The 20,702-nt window shown below is 45.0% G+C and overlaps 1 protein-coding gene across 7 annotated transcripts; it reads right to left on the bottom strand.

The window, feature by feature from the left end:
• Positions 1-6,648: 6,648 nt before the first annotated feature.
• On the bottom strand, positions 6,649-17,305 carry CLDND1 (claudin domain containing 1). Of its 7 annotated transcripts, XM_065676703.1 has the most exons (7): positions 17,259-17,305; positions 14,557-16,326; positions 13,798-13,975; positions 9,850-10,151; positions 8,549-8,656; positions 8,030-8,167; positions 6,649-7,921 (listed from the first exon to the last, which is right to left on the bottom strand). In XM_065676703.1, the coding sequence occupies exons 4-7, from the start codon at positions 10,136-10,138 to the stop codon at positions 7,701-7,703; spliced, it is 756 nt and encodes a 251-aa protein (XP_065532775.1). In that variant the 5' UTR covers positions 10,139-10,151; positions 13,798-13,975; positions 14,557-16,326; positions 17,259-17,305; the 3' UTR covers positions 6,649-7,700. The 7 variants fall into 7 exon arrangements, with proteins under 7 accessions (XP_065532775.1, XP_065532776.1, XP_065532772.1 ...); XM_065676704.1 differs by lacking the exons at positions 14,557-16,326; positions 17,259-17,305 and adding an exon at positions 14,500-14,554; XM_065676700.1 differs by lacking the exons at positions 14,557-16,326; positions 17,259-17,305 and adding an exon at positions 14,493-14,541.
• Positions 17,306-20,702: the final 3,397 nt, after the last annotated feature.

Genomic DNA, 20,702 nt, shown 5'->3' with positions numbered 1-20,702 from the left:
TGGACCACTCGGCGGATAAAGAACTGGCTGGATGGCCGCACACAAAGAGTTGTGGTCAATGGCTCAATGTCCAGCTGGAGACCAGTAACGAGTGGTGTCCCTCAGGGATCAGTGTTGGGACCGGTCTTGTTTAACATCTTCGTGGCTGACATGGACAGTGGGATTGAGTGCGCCCTCAGCAAGTTTGCCGATGACACCAAGCTGTGTGGTCCGGTTGATACGCTGGAGGGAAGGGATGCCATCCAGAGGGACCTTGACACGCTTGTGAGGTGGGCTGATGCCAACCTTATGAAGTTCAACCACGACAAGTGCAAGGTCCTACACCTGGGTCGGAGCAATCCCAGGCACAGCTACAGGTTGGGCAGAGAAGAGATCCAGAGCGGCCCTGCAGCCCAGAAAGCCAACCGTATCCTGGGCTGCATCAAAAGGAGCGTGACCAGCAGGTCGAAGGAGGTGATCCTGCCCCTCTACTCTGCTCTTGTGAGACCTCACCTGGAGTATTGTGTGCAGTTCTGGTGTCCTCAACATAAAAAGGACATGGAACTGCTGGAACAAGTCCAGAGGAGGGCCACGAGGATGATCAGGGGACTGGAGCACCTCCCGTATGAAGACAGGCTGAGGAAGTTGGGGCTGTTCAGCCTGGAGAAGAGAAGGCTGCGTGGAGACCTCATAGCAGCCTTCCAGTATCTGAAGGGGGCCTATAGGGATGCTGGGGAGGGACTCTTTGTCAGGGACTGTAGCGACAGGACAAGGGGTAACGGGTTAAAACTTAAACAGGGGAAGTTTAGATTGGATATAAGGAGGAAATTCTTTCCTGTTAGGGTGGTGAGACACTGGAATGGGTTGCCCAGGGAGGTTGTGAGTGCTCCATCCCTGGCGGTGTTCAAGGCCAGGTTGGATGAAGCCTTGTGTGGGATGGTTTAGTGAGAGGTGTCCCTGTCCATGGCAGGGGGGTTGGAACTAGATGATCTTGAGGTCCTTTCCAACCCTAACCATTCTATGATTCTATGATTCTATAATAATGAGTCTATCGCCCGGATGAGGCCACTCCTGTCAGCTCACGAAGGTGGCAGGAGGTAAAACACACCCATCTGTTCTAAAACAGGTTTGGCTTCCTCTCTGTACAATGCTATGTGCTTCCTTGAGCTCCCTGTAGAGGACAACTCTGGCTGCTACAGCCTCCACTGTGGCCCCAGGCCTACAGGGGAAATCACGGAGTACTGTCCATGTTGTCCCTCACAGCATTGATAGTTATCCAAGAGCTGTTCCTGGGCAGGCCTGCAGTGGCTCAAGAATGGTGAAGCCATTCCAGAACCTGTGACCCACTCTCAGGGACTTCTCATTTCCCTCTGCAGCCCGCGCCCGACCCACCAGCTCCTCCTGCCTCACCTCCCAGTTCAGCACTGGGAGGCAGGGGTGACTCTGCCAGCAGCATCCCACTGGCACCGTTCATGATGTCCTTGCTCATCATTTGTGGTTCATCACTTTCTGGAACTTGAAGACCTTTTGTGAGCCCAAGCAATTCCAGCACTGGGCAGACACTGTGGTTTCATACCACTGCTGCTGCTGTTCTGTGTGGAAGTAAACATCAAAATGCAAATCAGAAGTTTAGTTAAATGGGATGCTTGAGTGCAAGACAAAAGCGATTTGTTTGCAAAAGAAAGGAGTGCAACAGCCCCAAAAAGCACTCAGAAAGCAGAGCTTAATTCTGGTGAAGTCAAACCCCACCCTTTTCTCAACCAAGGCCATTTAATGAGGGTTGGAGAAATTACTTCAGCAAACTAACCACCCACACAAGCAGTTTGTTTAAATTAGGGAATCAGCAGTGGTAAGGGAGCACAGTCCAGTGCAGGGCTGAGACCGAGGAAGGATCCAGAGAGGCTGTGGAACCAGTTCTCCAGCGTCTTCTGTCAATATCACCGTAGGCAGGAAGGCTCTGGCAGAGCTGAGGCATAGCAGAAAATCAGCACCCGCTCTGCACTGCTGCTCCAGCACACTCCTGGTCTCATCCAGCCAGCGCTCCAAAACAGACATCACTTTGGTGATTCAATACACAATTAACATGGGTGTAAACATATCAGATGGTCTGCTTTGATGCTCTTTACATATTTGTCATGCAAATCTGTTGATGATGAGGGAGTTTTCTTGGTGAATTTACATAGAAAGCATTTAATTGAAAAGGTACCGCCATACTTACTTAGCCAATAGTGTCAGCCACTAGACTCTGCAGAGAAATCTCCCAAAGAATCAAATTAGAAGCTGCACTTGGCCTCAGAAGAAGGAAAAAGCCCATAATTCAGGGCAGTAGTGATTCAGTAGCTTAGCCCAAGTCTAGTCATGGCACATCACAGTTGGACACTGCTGGGAAAGGCTCTAATCACACCGAACACACTGCAAAGGATACCCAATACCAACACTTAGAGCTAACACAAGTCTCCACCGCTGAATATGGAAAAATGGTGGGGCACTGGCAGAGACCTACACTCCCTCCACCAGGAAGGGTTTGCCTTGGATCCTCCACAGACACACTTTTGAAAGGCTACTGAGGATGTCTGGATCCACCTTATTTTCAGCAAGTACTACAGACTTAAAAAACCCAAACAACCCATGCCTGCCTGATACTCAGACCTAGCCCAAATCACAGCTGTAATGGGTAGGTCCATTAAAAAGTTACCTATGTAAAGGTTTCCACTTCTGAGACAGTGATACAATACAACAACAGATGATCTTCTTTGCAAGCATCAATCTGAAAAAGATAATATTCTAAAACCATTTAATGTAAGATAGAAATAGAAGAGGCCATAAAAAAGTCGCTTTTTTAGGAGAGTTCTGATTAATGAAAATTATTAGTTTTCATTACACAACAGATTCCAGTTTTCTTGAAAATTTTCAATCTTCACCTCAGAAAACCCAAGGCTAGAGAGATGCTCAGATCCTCTGCAAAAAATCAGTTATCTTCACCCTTTGTCTGTACACAGAAAGCATGAAGCACAGAGATACGACACTCGCTGCTCTAACCTGATCAGTGCGTAAAACACTGTCCCTGGGGTTATTTTTAAGAGTGGTAATGTTAGAAGGGAGGAGGGAGGGAGGAGTGGAATACATTATGGTTGTCCCTTTTGTCAGTGGTCATCTATTTGTGTAAAGGTTTGGCACTTATCAGTAGGCAGACAGCTGCTTGTGAAGTGTCATTTTGCATATGGCTGTTACTGCCATACCCAGACACCTATACAGTCTTCCAGTTAGAGTAGCCATTCTTCCACTGAATTAATAGATCTGAACCATAACTTGAAAAAAGACTACAACTTTGCACCCTGCAGTCTTCAAGACTGTAGTTAAAAATATAGGGCAAGAATAATATTCTACAGCAACAGAAGAGTTAGTAGTAAACATGCGAACTTTTCAACTTTTCCTATTAGAAACCAGGTTATAAAGAAGCTCTATGACACAAAGCTACGGGGTGGTGGAAGCCACTTTAAGATGCTGAGATACACAATCTACTCAAGCAGGAAATACACACAAGATTGAGGTGGGCAATCAACCCGAGATACAATGACGACAGGCTGCTGACAATTTCAGAATCTCTCTTTGAACAGCAGGTGCTGTCTGAGTACAAACAATGCTAGTAAGGAGGAAAGAGCTTTTCAGAAGCCATTGCCCTGAATCTCGCAACAATGACAGCACTGCAGGAGACAGACTGAGCTTGTACCTAACTTGGTGCCAACTAAGTGACAAAGAACAGAATCCCGCCCCCCAAACCAAACACCTTTCTTAAAACACACTTCAGAGCACTTCAGATGAGGGGAAAGGAGGCATTCACCATCACTATAAGCAGAAAGACTGCAACACCTTCCACGAGGAAAGGACCAGATGGCCAGCACACAATCCGGAAGGAAAATTAGACCACCACACAGTTTCTAGCATGACAACAGATTTAGAAAGGCCTCTTGGGTCATCCAAGACTGTGCTATCACTCATACCACAACATGCTACTTCCTTCAGAAGTGGCAAACTGTCGCCTGTGTTTAAACAACACAGCTATTGTTTTTTTTTTGTGTCGGCACTACATGGCATTTGTATTAAAGTAAGGACATAGGATTGACTGTTTTCCCACTTTCAGCAACCTCTCTTCTAGTATCAGTGGGAGCTGCAATTACAGCCACAATAAAACCCCTCTTTGCAGCTTCATTGACCAGCCCCTTCTCAGAGCTTTTGGAGCAGGGGGAGAGGACAGGGAAAATGTCACTTCAAGGAAGAAAATAAGAAGAGGCTGCTACCCAGACTAAGCACTTCATTGCTCTGTGCGGCTTTCTGCTAGTCCTGCTTTCCTAGAGGTTCCACACTGTTGGCAGGAAAACAAGCCCAAGCCTATGAAGAAGAGACATTGTCATACAGGGGCATGTTGAAGCACAAATGCAGCTTGCTCAGCTCAAGATTCAGCAGACAGAACATTTACGAACTTCTCATAAGCACATAAGGAGAGCTCACCCACTGGCTTATGCTGCCACTGTGAGGGTACTGTGGGTGGGCTGCACAGTACCAGTCATGCTGGAGCCCTGGGAGCTTGCTCCCACAGAGTGCCAACAGTCCTCAGCTCTCACCCTCAGCCTGGTGGGATTCCTCCTTCTCCTCGTTTCTTGTTTTCCTTTGATATGCCTTCTCTTCACTTTCACTGGCCCATACAACAGCATTAGAGGTATGTGCCATTTCTTCTGTGCACACAGAAACACAAGGACATGCCTTTTCTTCATTTATTTTGATCTGCGTGTATCTGCCCCTTCCCTGTCTCCAATACTGAACCAGTATCAGCAAGCATCTCCCATGGTCAGACCATAAATTACTGAGGAACACAAATCAGCCTTTGATCTCACCTCTTTCTTCCAGAGTCGGAGCACTCTTCACTCTTTTGAGCAAGGGTGTTTGCATTTTCATACATGTACATGACCACAAATGTACATAAAGGCTTTGACCTTCTCTTGAATGCAGCTAGCCCTTATTTGTGGCATGAGGATCTGCCAGTGTGAAAGACCTGAAACACACACTCCGGCTGAAGAAGTCTCGTTATCTGTTAGTATGCTTAATCATCTCTTTTATAGAATCACTCTATCCTCAGTGTCTACTCTTTTTCTGTCCTCCAACACTATTTAGTGGACTCAAGCCAGCAAGACTTGCTCCCTTCATACCTTGAGCAAAACACAGTTATGAGGCATGACAGTTAATACACAGATCCATCACCCCAGGTAGCAGAGAGGGGTAGCCCTCTGTTTTGTGTGCAATCTGCCTCTTGCCGAAATCCATCCTAATCGAGAACTCTTTACGCAATAATGAAGCAAAAAACCCCAAAACAAATCCTGAGAGGTGACCCTCATTTTAGTAAAATGGTACAAATCAAGGATCAAGTAAAGCCTGTTTTCTTCATTTCAGCATTTACCTGAACCACAGACAAAAGTAGGCCATCTTGGTTTTGCTGATACTTAAAATGACCAAGAAAGGACAGACAGTGCCTCTAACATTCCCTTTTCTCTCCGTAACAATCATTCTTTTGGAAGGAAGAATGTTAACATTGGAAAACTGAGATTTACAGGTCAGATGCAGAATAGCAACTTCCAGTCCTTTCGACCTGACCTAAGGCTCGCATGCATTAGTATTTCTGACAAATGAGAAACAAGACAAGATGAGCAGTTAGGCCTTATCTACCTAAATCAGAAATAAAGAATGACTCTGAAAAAGCACCCCATTAGTACATAGCAGCAGCACAGACTTTCATTTACTCTCAGATGCTGCACAAAAGCACCACACCCCTCTCACCAGGTTCGAATTGGCCTGTTGTACAGAGGGAAAGCTGGTTTAGGAGGAAAGGTAAAGAAATACTCAACAGCAGGAGAAAGAGGATTATCTTGAACGACCCACTGCTGCTTTTTCAGTGAACCTGTTTTTTATCATCACCCTTGTTTCATTCTGTAAAGATTCCAATGATGATAATAAAAGGAGAAGTAGGCTGATCCCTATCACACACGACAAAAAAAATAAAGAAATGATACTAGCAGATACCCCTGATCTGGTGTTTGCTGACCCAGCAAACACAGCCTGAGCAGAAACACCTACTGGGGGAAAAAAAAGGGGAGAGAAGAACAAAACAAAATAGTAAAAACCCCAGCTGTGAGACAAAAATGCCTATTTCTGTGTCATTCTCATCAACAGTATTTCACAGAATCCCTGCCATCAAAGAAGTACTCGTTTTGCCAGATTTATTTCTTCTAAGGCATACTTCTTATATTAAGGATGCAGTAAGGAACTGAGGGGTGTTAAAGCCTCAGAATTAAACAGCTTAGTCTTGGAACACTGTCTTCTAGATAAGACATGCCACCCAGTCTGGCTAGAGCTGCAGTGATTCAGAAGAAATACGTGCAGAAGTGTGAGCTAATTAGAGATTATGGGATGTTCATTCCCCAGTGACTGAGCACGAGAAAATTAAAGTCAGCAGGAGCCCAAGAACTGCATTTACAAAAGTAAAATTTAACCTCATTGCTTCTGGTGTCATTTCCCTGAAAACAGAGAATGATCTGGACATTGGCTTTTCTTTCTGCAAGTAAAATTCACTCCAGACTATTCCCTCACCCTCCCATCAGATTAATGCAACACGGAAAATTTTTGAGTCTTTTTTTAATTATTATTATTATTTCATTTAAACAATACTTTTGGGGCAAGATGGGAAGAGAGCAGCACCTTTTAAAAAAACCTGTTGTGTGCTATATAGGATAAACAGGTGAGCTTTAAACTAGTTAAGTTTATATATGTACATATACACACACTAAACCAAATTAAAACAAAAAAACTCGTGAGGGGTCATTTTCAACACAAGAGAGAGGAAAACCTTATTTCACAGCAAGCAAAAGCACCACAAGTTAAGATCAGAGCGTACAACCACAGGTAGTGCAGATACCAAACTAGCCTGGGTCCTGGAAGCAGTGTAGCTAGAGCAGCACAAAGCTCCATGTGGGCCAAGTTATCCCATTCCCTGGCACAAGAGAGCACATAGCCTGCATTCAGCATGCTGTGCTGTGCAGGCTCTCTCACAGCCAGCTGCTCTGCCTGCCATCAGTTCTGGCAGAAGCCATAGATAGGAAGTAACTAACTAGTGGGAATAAGAGACCCAAAGCTAGGCTACAGGACTGACTGAGCTACAGTATTTCCTCAACAGAGGTTTATGAGTTCCCCCATGTCTCTTGAGTGCTTTCTGTAGGTCCTGCCTACTTGGGTCACACAGCAGACAGCTCCTGATTATTATTTGCGCACTGAGGTTCCCATTTTTCCTATACCTGCGCCTTTTCCTATGTCTCTTCCACACCACACCACCACTCCTATTTCCTCCAGGCTGACAGGGTAATAAAATTAGGAAGGGGCATGTACACCTAACCAAGGGGATAGTCAGCAACCCATTGGAGCTTAAAAAATAATAGTGATTCTTAAAAAAAAGCAAACCCCAACAATTAAAAAACCTGTTCAAGTTCTGCAGACTTCTGGCAGAGTTTGGTCATTTAACCCAGAGGTCTTTGTCTTCAGGGCCTGTAGGCTAAATTGTCTCAACTGGCAAGAAGCACACAGAGTACAAGGTAAAATCCTGACTAAAAGAAAAAAGTAGTAAGGGTTGAGGACAGCAGGGGCTATAACATGGAAACCCAGTACTTCAGCAGCAGCACTTATGCTACACGGTACGCTTTCAAGAGAGTGAATTCCTTTCTGTTGGTACGAGCCGCCCAGATGAAAAGAGCCGCTGCCATAAACTGCAAAGGTGCTGAGACACAGGCAAGACAGAAGGACCAGCCGAATTCACCCCTCACATCGTTAGGCAGGGGCAGCTTGTCATGGAGCAGCTTAATCCCAGCTACGTAGCAGCCAACAAGGCCCAGCGTACAAAGCCCTGGGGAAGGAAGTAGGAAAGGACAATGAGCTCAGTGCTGAAATGCTCTGACTGTCACTATGAGCTTCTGGAGGATGGAGGGTAAGTGGTGGATGGCAGGAGGCCTACCTGCTAGGAAATGGAGGACTCCAGTGGCAATGGCCGGGTACAGGCTGCGACAGGCACAAGCACAGAGCCCAATCAGAGCCCCAAAGCACATGAGGCCAAGGCTGACAAAGGGCAGAAGAAACTGCAGTCGCCAGAGATCTGCACATGGAAGAAACACACATGACAAGTTTGTTGAAGATGGGCTTGAAACTGATCTTCTCCCACTGTCTTATATTCCCTTCTACCCACACTGCTTCTGCTTCATCAGATGTTTTACATTCATATCTAAAAAGGACCAAAGACTCCACTGAAGTAGGAAGATTTGTAAACTTGCAAATTCCTGTACTGCATTCATGAGCAAAACCTTTGCTAACACATTGAAGTTTTCCCTTTAAACTTTGACCTGTTGCTTGTGCTACTGTAAAAACCAAGAAATGCAGAGCAAGATACACATGCTTTCCTTACTAGTGACTGTATTTGAGAAACATTTTTCCCCTCCCCATCCTACTTGTTTACCTGCCAGAAGTAAAAGACACTTACAAGTCCGATTTAAATCCGTGCCACTATTGTGATTTCCAGGCTCTATGTACTTTTCCATAAACTGGTCAGAGAGGGAAAAACTGATGCAGTTTGTAATCATATCTGTTTCTGGGGAAAAAATTAAAAATTACCATTAGGTGTCTTCCCCCCACCCCTCTTACAATTCCTCATTTGCCAACCATTTGAGCTGGGAAGCTCCTTAGAATTCCATTGAGAGAAAAAAATACCTTTCAAAACAGATCCACAAGATGACAGTCGAGACCTGTAGGATCTCAATGTAGTTACTATGACGTACTTACTACAGTCAGCATTTAAACACACAGAATCTTCAAGCTTACCCAAGTTATCCGGAGAGAATTGTGTCATGCTTGGCAGATTGGGAAAGAAACGTGGCACATGATGCTCAACTATGCTGTTACATATTCTTGTAGTCAGCTGTGCTTATCTCCATATGCAGAATGTAGAACTGTACTAAACACTTCATTCAAAAATGGGATAGCAAGGACTATTTAAAGAATACAAAATACTTGCTTCTTTGCAATAGATTTCTCCTCTTTTATGTCTCAGATTTTGCTTTGAGAATACTATTGAGCAGAGCTGGTTTAATGTCTACTAAAGTAAGTATTTTCATGAAAGAAAAAAAGTATTTCATGCCATGTGTTTTTCTCCAGAAAAAGTGTTTGAAAGTATATTTTTTTTTTTAACAGAGTTCAAAATGAAGGGCTGCACACACACAGGAAGTCTCCAAAAATCTACTTTGAAGCAATTGAAATAATTGCTCACCACACATTTTTAGACCCCAACCACTGTGAAAAAGAACACAAATACCGCATTCTACCTCCATCACTACAGTACAAGGAGCTCAAGATGTGCTGATACAACAGTGGGACACTTGTGACGTGAGCAAAACAAATGGCTGGATAAAAGAAGTGCTCCCTTGATAAAGCAGTACCTTTATTCCATTGCTGGGTCCCAGGACTTCTCCTAAAAAGACAGTGACTGGCAGAGCAACTATAACTGTATCCCCAGCAGGACAGCAGATGCAAAAAAATAAAAAGACATCAAGCTATACCAAACTTCATTTAGATCAACTATCATGTGTCAAATCCAGAGTTTGCAGCACTGACAGCTACAGACCATTCTGCTTCCTTTGCTTCTTTAAAAATTTAGACTGTCTTTACTAAAAACCCACAAAACCAAATAAGCTTTCTGGAGGAAGAAAGTGGCATGAACACGTTCTGAGGAAGTTCGCACATACCACCCCAGGCAAGCTAGGGAAGTGTTAATTGCTCTTGAGATACCTGGTGGGCTGTACCAGTGAGAGTTCTTGGGTACAGTGATACATCTCCGCCACAATCCAACTGTGCCATTACACCGGAAGAGCGCATCTGTGTAGGTCTTCTCATCTGCCTCTTCACTGACAAATTCGTCCCAGATGCTCCTACCAGCTTCACTGACATTCTCAGCTGGGTAAAGGGTGTGGTATTCGTACCAAAAGTCAGTGCCAATGGAAGCTGCCATATAGATGGTGGAGATGAGGCTGAGAACACAAGCAATTACCAGCGCTGTAGCAAAACGGTTGTCCATCATTACGCCCTTGCTGCTGTAGGGAAAGAGAGAGCCAAGTGAATACCTATTCTGACAGTAAACCTAAAGTTATCCTAGCAGTGTCAAACTCTTGACATCATTCCTCTTATGCAATTTTCCCTCAGAATGTGCATGTCTTTTTCAACATGCTGGAATCAAAGGAACACTGAGCAACTCTACAGTACTAGTCAGCATCCACTGGACCTGCAAGCTCAAGACACTGGTATCACCCTTCTCCCAACCACACTGTGCTAGTTGCTCTCCATGAGACAGCAACTGACAGAGCAACAGCAACTCTGTCCCCAAAGCAGATGGCACAGCTCACTGCCATTTGTGATCCTGATTGTAGAGAACCGCAGAGAATCCATCCACAGCACCCAGGCAGAACACTTATCTTTCCTTAAGGGATTAGCAAGGGTAGAAGTTATTTTTAAACTCCCATCCCATACAGCTTTCCCAACTTGTGCTTACACCAAAGGTTAAGAACCACAAGCATGCCAAAAAAGCTCTTCCAGGCTGTTCACAAAGGGCAGCCATGCCAAGGTGCCAGAATGCCTTTAGAGAAGCAGAGAAATGTATCCAGGCGCTAGAGACAGTACATGAAGGAAGCACTGAAAGGCCAATTTGGAAATCGTGATAAATGCTGCAATAATGCCACAATATACAGAGTGGTATTTCTGAAGAACTGAAACAATGGGGGGGGGGGGGGGCGGGGAATGGGGAGAGGGGGTGCTCTGTTCCATGGGAACAAAATGACAAGACTTCTAAAAATGAAAGGCCTGCATGTGCTGGCATGGGGACTTTGCTCTGACTCCCTGTATTAGGGGTCACTTATGCCCTCCTTGCAGGGTCATGCTCACAAATGATATAAATTCAGGATCAAAGGAAGCATGGAGGAAATACAGATACAATGCATGATTACACTTATGACAGTAATGTGACTTTAATGAGTAATTGATTACTAACACATGGGATGTTTTGCAGATAGTGCAGTACGTCAGAGGGCTCCTCTCAGATGCCTGTTATTATCATTCATTTTCTGCGCCTGATTACATTTATGGATTATGATGAATCAGGCTTGATGCACTTACCAGAAAAAAAAGAGCTCAACTGAAGTTAACTCAGCAGCTAGAGCTGCTCTAGTGGCACGAGCTGCTGTCTAATCAGCTCTTGTCTCTTGTTTGTTCCACCTCCCTTCTCCCACATAAGCTGATCAAAATATTTTGGTCTAACTTCTTTCAACTGAACAAACTGCAACTGGAAACAGCAAATGTCTTTAAACACTACATTCACAGGGGAAAACATGAAAGCTTAAGTCAGACCTGCCAGTGGGAAATTCTGCACTATGAAACAACTGCAAATTAAAGCAGGGAGTTTCAAAGGCACTTGTATTTGCTGCTTACAACACCATTCTTATTTCCTTTCCCTCTATTTGGCTGAAACTGGCTAACAGGGTTGTGGAGGAGTAATACTGTGTACCCATATCATTCCCTATGCTTGATTTCTGTATTAAATAAGGTACATGCTCTGCAATATTCAACCCTAAACTGCATCCTTAGCAACAAGCAGAAGCAGAGCTGAGTTTTGCTGAAGTGACAAGCAGCACCTACTTAAAATACTGCAAAGTTCGCATGCCACAACTGTATTTAAGTAATAATCCACAAGCCATGAACTTTCATAAGCTAGGGCAAATACTGAGAGGCAAAACATCATATCTGGTCTTATTTACTTAGAAAACGTAGAATAAGGTCCAGACTTGAAAGTAAATTCTCTGTGCAGTGTTTAATTCCTGGTTACGTACTTCCATTCTCCAGTGATATCCCAGCATCTCAGTCAAGGTACACAGGACACTGGATAAGCAGACTAGGGAGAGAGCAAGCTGCTGTATAGATATGACATCCCTGTTTATCCCCAGTGAGTTCACCGAGAGATCCCCTCTCCTTCACAAACTTCTCACAAAGCAAATAGGATCAGTGGCATCTCCAGGGCTAAAGGTGTTGCTGCCCAGCTCCTGCTGAGCTGAGCTCAGAGCTAGCAGATCCTCTGGTAACTCACTCTTTAGGCAAGCAGCAGAACAGGCTGGTGAGCAGGCTGGTCTGGATTTTCAAGTATATTGCAGTCACATTCACTGCAAGAGGAACCCTCTGCAATAGACTCCTCTCTCTAAAAATGGGCTCTCTCTGAGAAGAGGAATCACAAGAACCTACAACCTCAGAGTAGTGTCTGGCTCTAATAATTAAGAATGTAAGCAGGACATTACTGGGCCACTGGTTTGCTGCCAATGACTTTTAATAGATATGCTTAAAATAATAAAGTCCTATCAGCTTTGTACCCAATACAGAGAAAGAAAAGAACTGGCTCAAAAATCTTACTTTCAGATATAGCATCCTTGCTACCAGGTACAGAACACTGGTGCTGGAGATACCTCTTTCAGAGAATCATTAAAAGGCAACCAGACACTTCTGGCCAGCCTTCTGTGCATTGGCATACAGTAGACTTGGCAGATTTGATGTTAGCTGGCAACGAAGAGCAGTTTACAGGCAAAATGAAGGGTTAAACATCAAACAGTAAATTAAGGCACTGTCGGGTGTTCATTACCCACTTGGGTAAAAGGGACATGGCCAGCTATTGCCAATTGATCCTTGTAATGCACAGCTCCAGGGACAGGCAGACAGCAGGCCCCAAGATGTAGCAGGTGGCTGTGTGGCTTTTGTCCCAGAAAGAACACACATGGATTTCCAGTACAGACAAGACAGAGTCAAACAAGAGCACATCCCCAATTCCTTGTAATAAAGGTCCCCTCAATGTTTCTGCTTAACACTTCAACTACTTAACAAAAAAAAAAAAAAAGGATTAAGAACTTCAGGCACTTTAGGCAACTTTTACATTGGACATTTCTCCTGCCACAGTATAGCAGACTTGACTACCCTGCCCATTCACTATGTATATCCACTGCATCTTCATTTACCAGCCCCCCACTTTCAAAAGGTTGTCTTTTTCCCTGTTAAAGAGAGAACCATCCTTCCAGCCCCAAGCAGAGCTCAACAGGAGTAGTAAGCACAGTCAGTAAGAAATAGTTACCAGAGAAGACCACGAAGAAAGACACTGCATGCTTACAAGATTATGCCACACTGCAAAAGGTTCTATGCAGAACAATATGTAGAAGGTGACTTAAAATAAGCTTACTTATAAAAAAATAACATTACTACTACCAGAGATGACATTACAAAGACATAAACATTGATAACAGAAATACTTTGCCTTTATAGACTGTCAGTAAGAACCTTCATTGTTTTTAGAGAAGGTCTGTCCATATGACACTGCCAGCACATTTTATCGTAACAGCAGAAATTATTTCAAATGAGTTATGGCTGAAACTAAGAAACGCAATGAATACAAGACAAGCCAAGGCACTAGTGAACCGGCACTCAAGCAGAGATGTTTCACAGGATATTATAACTATGCTCATTTTTTAAAGGAGCGAGGTATAAAAAGTTCAAAGCAGCAGCTCATAAAAGAGAAGGCAAAGGCCAAACCAATAGCAGCATTCAAAGGAAAGACTAGATGCATGCACTTCATTGAAGAGGGAGAAAAAAAAAAAAGGTCAAGTCAGCAGAGCTGAAAAACAGAACAGGAGATAATGCTATGGAACACTTTCTTACCTTCAGAGGTCCTCGGGGTCCCTCAGGATGCACAGCTCCAATGATTCCAGGTTACTTCAGAGACACAGCGTGATTCGTGACATGTGGCAAGTGGAGAGCATGAAATGCAAACTTCCTGACTGCCCTAGCTGTTCCATTCATTCAGTTTCTTCAACACCGCCAGTCCACAAACCATGATCTAGGAATAGAAAGCAAACTAAACAGCCTGAGATCGTAATTTCACTTGGACATCATTTCACAAAAACCTCATTAAGCAAAAACACTAAGAACGGGAGAAGCAATGACTCAAAAGCCCTCGGGCCAACAGCGCTTTGCCCCACCACCACCACCCCAGCGCTCGGGTGGGCCAGCAGCCGCGGGGTAAGCGGCTGCACGACGGATTCTCGCCCCGCGCCAGCCCGGCGCCCCGCAGCCGGCCGGTTACCGGGGCCGAGCTCCGGCACGGGCCGCAGCCGCCCAAGCAGTGCCGACACGCTTTGTCCCCCGCCGCCAGGCCGCGGCACGGGCCAGGCCGCCCGCACCATCTCCACAAATCGCGACCGCGCTACCGAGCGCCCCGGCCTCCGAGGAGAGAGCCCTGCGAGGGGGAGCGGCTGCCCGGCAGGCGGACAGCCAGCCTAGGAAGAGCACCTCAGCCCTCGACCCCTCTGCCCCCTCCCACCCTCGACACCCGCCCGGCCCGGTGCCATACCCACCACCCACCGCCGACCCGGCCCGGCCCCGCCGCGCCGCTTCCGCCCCGCCCCAAGCCAGGCACACCTCTCCCCCTCCCCGCCGCGCGGGGCACGCTGGGGGATGTAGTTCTCACGCCCTCCCCAGAACAGCCACGGCGCTCCGTTCCAATGGCACCATGGGAATTGTAGTCCACGTTGCACCCTCCATGCGCCGCCGCGGTGCCTGCTGGGGGTTGTAGTCTCCCACCGCCTCCCGCGCCGTCACTCTCCTCTTTCGACGCCCCGTGTCCACGGCTGCGCCAGGACCTCGCCTCCTCCACATCGCGTTCTCTGGTGCCTGTCTCGCCGCTGGCACTCGCAGGCCCCAGAGCAGCGCCCCGCCAAAACTTTGGCAGGCCAGCCCCGCGCCTCCACACCTCAGCACCATCGTGGCGTGAGGTGCAGCGCTGACTCATGCTGAAATAACTGCACACCTGGAAGACATGGGTGCCTGGGCATCTGGAGTCATGGTCCTGGCGTCCTGCACCTGCTCAGGTAACCAGGCCTTTTTACAGAAACACAAACAACCCCACTGGCACACGGTGCCCAGAGAAGCTGCGGCTGCCCCACCCCTGGCAGTGTTCAAGGCCCGACTGAATGGGGCTTTGAGCTACCCGGTCCAGTGGAAGGTGTCCCTGCCTTTAAGGTCCCTTGCAGCCCAAACCATTCTGTGATCCTGTAATTCTATGAATTTCAATTATTTTGTCTCCCCATGCAGCCATAAAGCTCATATTTATTTCTTTTTTCCTCCCCCTTGATCGCTTGTAGAAACGGTAATACAGTATCCTGGCTGAATGGCTTGGGAAAACACCAAGTAAGGGAAAGAAAATACTTGGTAAAAACTGCAAAACCTGTGAAGACTGACTCTATGACCCAAACTGGACATTCCCCCACATCCCTGGTACAGGTACCCATGTGAATTACATGAAGACTCTTAAAAGCAGTTGACAACTGCCCTGGTTGAGAGACCACCACACTCAGTTTTGATTTTACCAACCTCTGAACTAGCAAACACATACTCAGGGAAAAACAATTGCATCCGAGGTTTTCATGTTGCTGAGGGCTTCTGTAGAATGATCCCAACTAACTCCTCTCCCAGAGCACCAGGAAGCATTTCTGCAGTAAGGTAAGGAGCTGGGATGGCAGAGGTGAAAGCAGTGATACAAGAAACAAGAAACTTCTCTGACTTGGTGCAACAAAATAATATTTTAATAAAAATATTTTAATAAAAAGTAATTATAAATTATATGTAAAGAATAAACCTCTGCCTAAATACCCCACTTCTCCAGATCATGGAACCATCTCACCAACACCTCATCATGTAATGGATGTATTCTGGGGTCTGCCTGGGATTTATGCTAGTTACTAAAATATTTAACACCTTTATCAGTGGCCTAGAAGAAAACAGAGCATCGCTGATAAACTTCACAGATGACATAGGGCCTGAGGGAAGGGTAAATAATGACATGGAGAGAGCGCTGGTACAGGGTGACCTGATCATTTGACAGCTGGGGACAAGCAAACATGCATTTCAGTAAGGAAGGTCATCGATGAGCTCATTCATTTAAGAGGAAAAAATGGAGGCTATACTTACCTGATATAAAGCTTTATCCTGGGAAGCACAATATTAAAAGTACAAATGGGTCACAGAGGATTGCCAGCTACCAAGGATGGTGCTGTGGCCAAAACCCTCAGCTTTCCTGCAACCTCAGATGCATAAACAGAGAAATCACAAGGAGGAAAGAAGTTGCATCACATCTAGAGTTGCCGCTGGTTGCTGAAATAGCGTATCTAGTTTTGATATGTTGAGAGAAACCTGAAAAGGGACATGAAAATCACTGAGCAATTAGAAAGCCTCTCTCAGTGAAATGTATCACAGAAGGTCAGTCAATTTGTTTTACTGAAGAGAGAGCTAAGGAGCTGCAAGACCATAAAATACATGTAATGGCAATAGGGAACAAAAAAGTCAGTAATAGTTTTTTTAGTGTGCCTGGCAAAACTATCAGAAGTTGAAGCTATAAAATGTTAAAAGAAATGAAAAACCCCAAACAACAAAACCGAACGAAACAAACAATCAAAAAACCCCACAAACAACCAGAAACCTCCCTCTATATTTTAAACCATTGGTTAAGCAGAACTAGAATTGTTTACTGTAAATTGCAGTGAATTATCTAATGCTGGAAAGTTTGTAAGTTTTTCTCCTAAAAGATTTAATCTTGTAGAAATGAGAATCACTTCTGGAAAATTTTGCAGCCATTGCTACTTCCATTACTGAATTAAGACTATAGTGGCCTCTTTCTAATCTGCCCTGATCAATATAATGTGTGCAGCTGCTCATAAACAGCCAGAGGAAAGAGACGTGTTTTCCTTTTATTTATATAATTTCAAATACTCTCTGCAGATTTCACCTGGATCTGTTTCTTCCCCTGGAAAAATAGCCCTCCATAGAATAAGAGTCACCCAATGAAAACATTACAAATGAAGATACAGAATCATTCATTGCCAGCACCTATCTTTTTTTGTTTTCTCTTCTTCCCCAGTGTGCCTCAGTGGAACCACTGGCTGATCAGTTCAGCTACATAACAGGGTCATTTGGGAAGGTTTTAAAAGTAAAAGTTTGCTTTACCGTGCAGAAATGGTGCCAGTTTGTGCATGAAAGCACAAAGGAAATAATCCCTAGAGGGAATACACCTTAAATGCTGTTCCTGAACTGAAAGTTTCTTTGATAGCAGAGCTATCAGTTAGTACCTTTAGCAGAAGTTCTCAGGCACTGACAGTTTAACACTAGAGTGCTGCAAACAAAACAAAGAAACAAAATCTTTGTGTGTTGGAAAAAATTGTGTCATACAAAATTTGTCATTTGAGTTCTCACAGTCTAAGGAATTAAGAAAACATTTGTAGGGGGCAGCACCATATTAAATTAACTATATTAAATGAAGTTTATACAGGATGAGAATTGAGAAATGAAAAAACATTATTCTTATATCATATGTGCAAGTTACTCATCCAGACCTGAAAAAGGTGTTCAAAAGTCTGTATTTTTCTTCTAATATTACTAGTTAATTTACTACAAGATATTGCCTCTCCTCTCCCAAAAATATGCTCTTTGCAATAATAAAAAGAGCAGTTTCAGGTTTTGTGTTTTAGTTACCACCTGTGAACATTTGCAGAAAATCCCATGGATTCCCCTCAGACCTCTTTATACAGTCACTCTGGTTTATTTCTGCCTTCTATATTTTTCTGTCTGTGACACAGATCATGTTAGGCTAAAGAAAACTCTACCCTCATTATAACTTTTGAGAGAGAAGACCTTCTAGATGTGTTTCTTTCTAATACGATGAATAGAACAGGTTTGCTTTGATGATGCCCACTTGTCCTCCAAGTTAGAGGTCTCCAAAACTTTTTGTCATGCACCTCATCAGTAAAGACATTTTGAGCATGCATCCCTATATATGGTGGGGTTTTTTTAATTATATACATGTACTACTGCACTAGTATATTATATACATTAGAAAACATACACAGAAATATAAATTGAACAAGGATGAGCTAAAGAGAAAATAAACACCACTTTAAAAATATTTAAGTGTACAAAAATTATCTTCTTCCCATGCCACACTTTGTAGACTACTGTTCTTGGTATGAAACTATTTCAACCTACCCCAATGCATTGTCTCAGTGCCCACAATTTTACTTGAATCAGTTACCCGCTCCTCTTTGTGCAGGGGTGAAAATTCTGTTGGTTGGCATTCATCTGGTTACAGTTCTGGATTTCCGAAGGGCCAACTTTGGCCTCTTCAGTCAACTGCTAAGGGAAGTCTCATGGGAAAGTGTACTAGGCGGTAAAGGGGCTCAAGATAGTTGGTTAGCATTCAAGGACCGCTTCTTCCAAGCTCAGGATCGGAGCGTCCCAATGAGTAGGAAATCAAGTAAGGGATCTAGGAGACCGGCGTGGTTAAACAAGGAGCTGCTGGGCAAACTCAAGTGGAAAAGGAGAATCTATGGATTATGTAAGGAGGGGCTGGCCGCTTGGGAGGAATATAGGACAGTTGTTAGAGGATGTAGGGAGGCAATTAGGACAGCTAAGGCCTCCTTGGAACTCAATCTTGCTAGTCGGGTTAAAGACAATAGAAAGGGCTTCTTCAAATACATAGCAAATAAAACTAACACAAGAGGCAATATAGGCCCACTGCTGAACGAAGTGGGTGCCCTGGAGACAGAGGATATAAAGAAGGCAGAGGTGCTGAATGCCTTCTTTGCCTCTGTCTTTACTCCTGCAGACTCTCCCCGAGGGCCCTGGATTTCTATAGCCCCAGAAGGAGTCAGGACAAAGGAGGAGTTTGCTTTGGTAGATGAGGATTGGGTTAGGGATCAGCTATGCAAACTGGACATCTGTAAATCGATGGGTCCGGATGGAATGCACCCACGGGTGCTGAGGGAGCTGGCGGAGGTCATTGCTAGGCCACTCTCCATCATCTTTGGTAAGTCGTGGGAAACGGGTGAGGTGCCTGAGGATTGGCGGATGGCAAAGGTCACACCAGTCTATAAGAAGGGCAAGAAGGAGGACCCAGGTAATTATAGACCAGTCAGCCTTACCTCCATCCCTGGAAAGGTGATGGAACAACTTATTCTTGACTTCATCACTAGGCATATCAAGGATGAGGGGGTCATTAAGAACAGCCAACATGGTTTTATGAGGCGGAAGTCATGTATGACCAACCTTATAGCCTTCTATGAGGAAGTGACTAGGTGGAGGGATGATGGTAGAGTGGTAGATGTAGTTTTTTCTTGATTTCAGTAAGGCATTTGATACTGTCTCCCACAGCATCCTCACAGATAAGCTAAAGAAGTGTGGGCTTGACGATCAAGTAGTGAGGTGGATCGAGAACTGGTTGAAAGGAAGAAGGCAGAGAGTTGTGGTCAATGGCGCAGAATCTAGCTGGAGGTCTGTGACTAGTGGAGTTCCTCAGGGGTCGGTGCTGGGACTGGTGCTGTTTAATATTTTCATCAATGACCTGGATGAGGGAACTGAGTGCACCCTCAGCAAGTTCGCTGATGACACAAAACTGGGAGGAGTGGCTGACACACCAGAAGGCTGTGCTGCCATTCAGCGAGACCTGGACAGGCTGGAGAGTTGGGCGGGGAGAAACTTGATGAAATTTAACAAGGGCAAGTGTAGAGTCTTGCATCTGGGGAAGAACAACCCCATGTACCAGTACAGGTTGGGGGTTGACCTGCTGGAAAGTAGCGAAGGGGAAAGGGACCTGGGGGTCCTAGTGGATAGGAGGATGACCATGAGCCAGCAATGTGCTCTTGTGGCCAAGAAGGCAAATGGCATCTTAGGGTGCATTAGAAAGGGAGTGGTTAGTAGGTCAAGAGAGGTTCTCCTCCCCCTCTACTCAGCCTTGGTGAGGCCGCATCTGGAATATTGCGTCCAGTTCTGGGCCCCTCTGTTCAAGAAGGACAGGGAATTGCTTGAAGGAGTCCAGCGCAGAGCCACAAAGATGATTAAGGGAGTGGAACATCTCCCTTATGAGGAGAGGCTGAGGGAGCTGGGTCTCTTTAGCTTGGAGAAGAGGAGACTGAGGGGTGACCTCATCAATGTTTACAAATATGTAAAGGGTAGGTGTCAGGATGATGGAGCTAGGCTTTTTTCAGTGATATCCAGTGATAGGACAAGGGGCAGTGGGTGTAAACTGGAGCATAGGAAGTTCCACGTTAACATCAGGAAGAACTTCTTTACTGTAAGAGTGACAGAGCACTGGAACAGGTTGCCCAGGGGGGTTGTGGAGTCTCCTACACTGGAGATATTCAAGGCCTGCCTGGACAAGTTCCTGTGTGATGTGCTGTAGGTTACCCTGCTCTTGCAGGGGGGTTGGACTAGATGATCTTTTGAGGTCCCTTCCAACCCTTGGGATTCTGTGATTCTGTGATTCTGTGATCTGGTTACCTCTGAGCCTACCTTCACCTAAGTTACAGCATAGTAGGGCAGTTTCAGCCAGTTTGGTGGAAGGTTTTTGGTTGTTTTTCTTTAAATTAGGCCTGCGAATCTCTGTTCCTTACAGAAGGTTTTTGAAGTACAGCCATTGAGACACTACTACACTTTCTTTTACAGCCAAATGAACCTCTGTTCCTTCTCAGAATTTGTAATCAGTAATACTTTACAGATACATAGCTCATTTTATTTAAATG

The sequence above is a fragment of the Lathamus discolor genome, chromosome 4, assembly GCF_037157495.1.
Source record: "Lathamus discolor isolate bLatDis1 chromosome 4, bLatDis1.hap1, whole genome shotgun sequence".
Lineage (NCBI taxonomy): Eukaryota > Metazoa > Chordata > Aves > Psittaciformes > Psittacidae > Lathamus > Lathamus discolor.
The sequence above is the reverse complement of the archived record's forward strand: the minus strand, read 5'-3'. Positions and strand labels throughout refer to the sequence as shown.